Source organism: Halyomorpha halys, unplaced genomic scaffold, assembly GCF_000696795.3.
Source record: "Halyomorpha halys isolate HHAL.00 unplaced genomic scaffold, Hhal_1.1 Scaffold140.1, whole genome shotgun sequence".
Lineage (NCBI taxonomy): Eukaryota > Metazoa > Arthropoda > Insecta > Hemiptera > Pentatomidae > Halyomorpha > Halyomorpha halys.
Window position 1 is genome coordinate 718,876 of NW_027105790.1, and position 2,452 is coordinate 721,327.

At 33.7% G+C, this 2,452-nt stretch overlaps 1 protein-coding gene across 1 annotated transcript in view; it reads left to right on the forward strand.

Annotated features, from left to right (window-relative positions):
- LOC106678398 (adhesion G protein-coupled receptor E4) overlaps nucleotides 1-2,452 on the forward strand; it is a 551,070-nt gene that overhangs the window by 487,896 nt on the left and 60,722 nt on the right. The window contains exon 3 of the mRNA XM_067053511.1: nucleotides 942-1,047. Within this exon, the coding sequence (XP_066909612.1) occupies nucleotides 942-1,047 (106 nt within the window). The remainder of the gene's footprint in view (nucleotides 1-941; nucleotides 1,048-2,452) is intronic.

Genomic DNA, 2,452 nt, shown 5'->3' on the forward strand with positions numbered 1-2,452 from the left:
CATTATAGTCTCCTCCAGCAATGAAGCGCGATCCGAAGGATCGGAATAAAGAGTCAAGGTGATTGTAAGAAAGGGAATTACCAGGGGGGGCAGTATACAGCTGATAATGTGGAAAGGACGAGTTGAAATTATTTTTGGCTTCACTTTTGCTTTGAAAGAGAGAAGGGTTATTCCACTCCACTTATATTAATATCTAAACGAAACTTTAGATTTCGCAGTATGGGTTTAATTTTAGCGTGTAAACTTTGGAGCAATAAGAACAGATTTTTTGTTGAGTTAACCTCATTCAAAATATTTATAATTGTTCCATAAATATCTTTACACGAACAGAGATATGAAGAGATGTGCTACAAATACTGAAGTGTAACCCAACTAAAATAAGATTTATTGCAGAAACCTGTGATTTCTATAATAAACGTAATTTTCTGTATAAACTCATTTAAAAATATTAAAGATATTAATATATATTTTATTTTTTTTTTTACGGCCAAGACTCCCATTGGAGTCCTATACTGCCTAACCATGATTTGAGGTCAAAGTTTTTCATTTTGTGGGACCACCACTCAATGAATAGAGTCAACGCCACAGGTTGGATTCGAACCGGCACCGCCATTAGACAACAAAGTGTCTTAACCACTGAGCTACGGGCGGCCCTAAACGTCTTAAATATTTTTCAGAATTGTATCTAACTTTTGAAAAATTGGTCAGAACGTTTATATCTATTACTTTGAGCCTTGTTCTACATTGTATTTTTCCCAATTCTTAAAATATTAAAACCTATCACAAGAATTTGGTAACGTTTATACCTATATTTTTAATGCAATGATCACATAATCTGATACATTTTGGATGGTCTTTTTATTCTTGGTAAAATAAAATAATTATAATTAATTTATCATAATTAAATAACACTGTTTATACTGAATATTACTTTTTTACAGTTTGTTTTCTGATCTACGGAATCTGATGGGTACGACGGTGATGACGTTACTGGCAACAACTTTCATGGCCCAGCTCATTTACGTCGTAGGTGTTGGTGGCGTACATGTAAGTAAATATTATTATTAATGAACAATATTTGTTATATTTGATCTATTTACTTTATATTAAAGTGTTTTGAACAGATATTTCTTAAGTGTTGGAGTCAGACCTGAAGCTAATTTGAAGTATCAATAACATAAAGGGTTGTGTATAATAATTGTGTCTTGAGGCCTAATAAGGTTAGGTCACCTACCCTGCTGGGGAATATATGTGGCTAGCATATAGGCTCCCTTCCACTCAGAGACCAAGGCTCATAACAGATAGAGCCTTTATTTTACTCACATTCCAAGGAGCCTGGCTGGGATTAGACCCATCAAGTAATAGTCCCCACGGTGCTTCATAGGAGTTCCTGTGCCAATTGATGTGGCCTCCAAGGCTTTATTGGTGATATTTATCTTCCAGTCTTAAGAACCTCCACAATACAAAAAAATACCATTGTTGTGAACAACGCTCTTAAGCTTTAAAAATTATGCTGAGAGTGAATACAATTTTTTCTATGGCCCTTTTCCAGATTTACCTCATTAATAAATTTCTTATTTTTTAATAATTCTTGTATATTAAATTTTTATAATCGCAGAGCACTGCTAACTTAAATATTTAATGAGTTTTTTATAGTAAAAAGAGTAAAATCACATTGGTTTTTAATGATTTCATAAATATAATTTGGACTGAGGCTTCACAAAAATTTTGAACAGTATCTTAATAATAAACTCCAAATATTTGGTAAAAAAAAAAAGTTCAGGACGACTATAAAAACTGCCAATTGTTAATGAACACATTCAGACTAACTACAAAAAAATCTATAACAACAGACATCCCAAAACTAATAAATTATATGGCAACAATTAACATGCTAGATTACTTGCGTCGAAGACTAAGTAAAATAGAAGTTGGATGAATGACATTCTTTTTTATGAAAAAAAAGAAAGCTAAATAATATTACAAAATAAAATTAATCGAACACAAAAAATATACAAACTAGAAAAAAAATAAATTTTAGAACTATTACAAAATTAAATTAATTAGACAAAAAGAGAGAAAAAAAGTCTTATTTCACCGGTGATTGGTGGGGCCCCGGTAGAGGTTGTTCTGAGAGGATGTTCTCGTGGAAGTAGGGACGTAAGTCCGCCCGCCTTGTCCTCTTGGAGGATGAGTTGAAGTCCGTCCGCCGTGGCTAAGATGATTCAGCTGTCGAAGATGGCCAGAATGCTGGTAACTACGAGTGCGTAGTGAGTAGATAAAGGAGACGATACGTGTGTGCGGTGAGACGTTAAGAAGTTGTCTGTGTGTTTGCAGTATAAGATTAGTATTGAGTACTAATCTTTCCCTCCTCTACGACACAACCCCTGATGAAGACCTGAAACTCAGGTCGAAACGTCGGCATAAAATAAATAAATATGGTTTTGTTTAT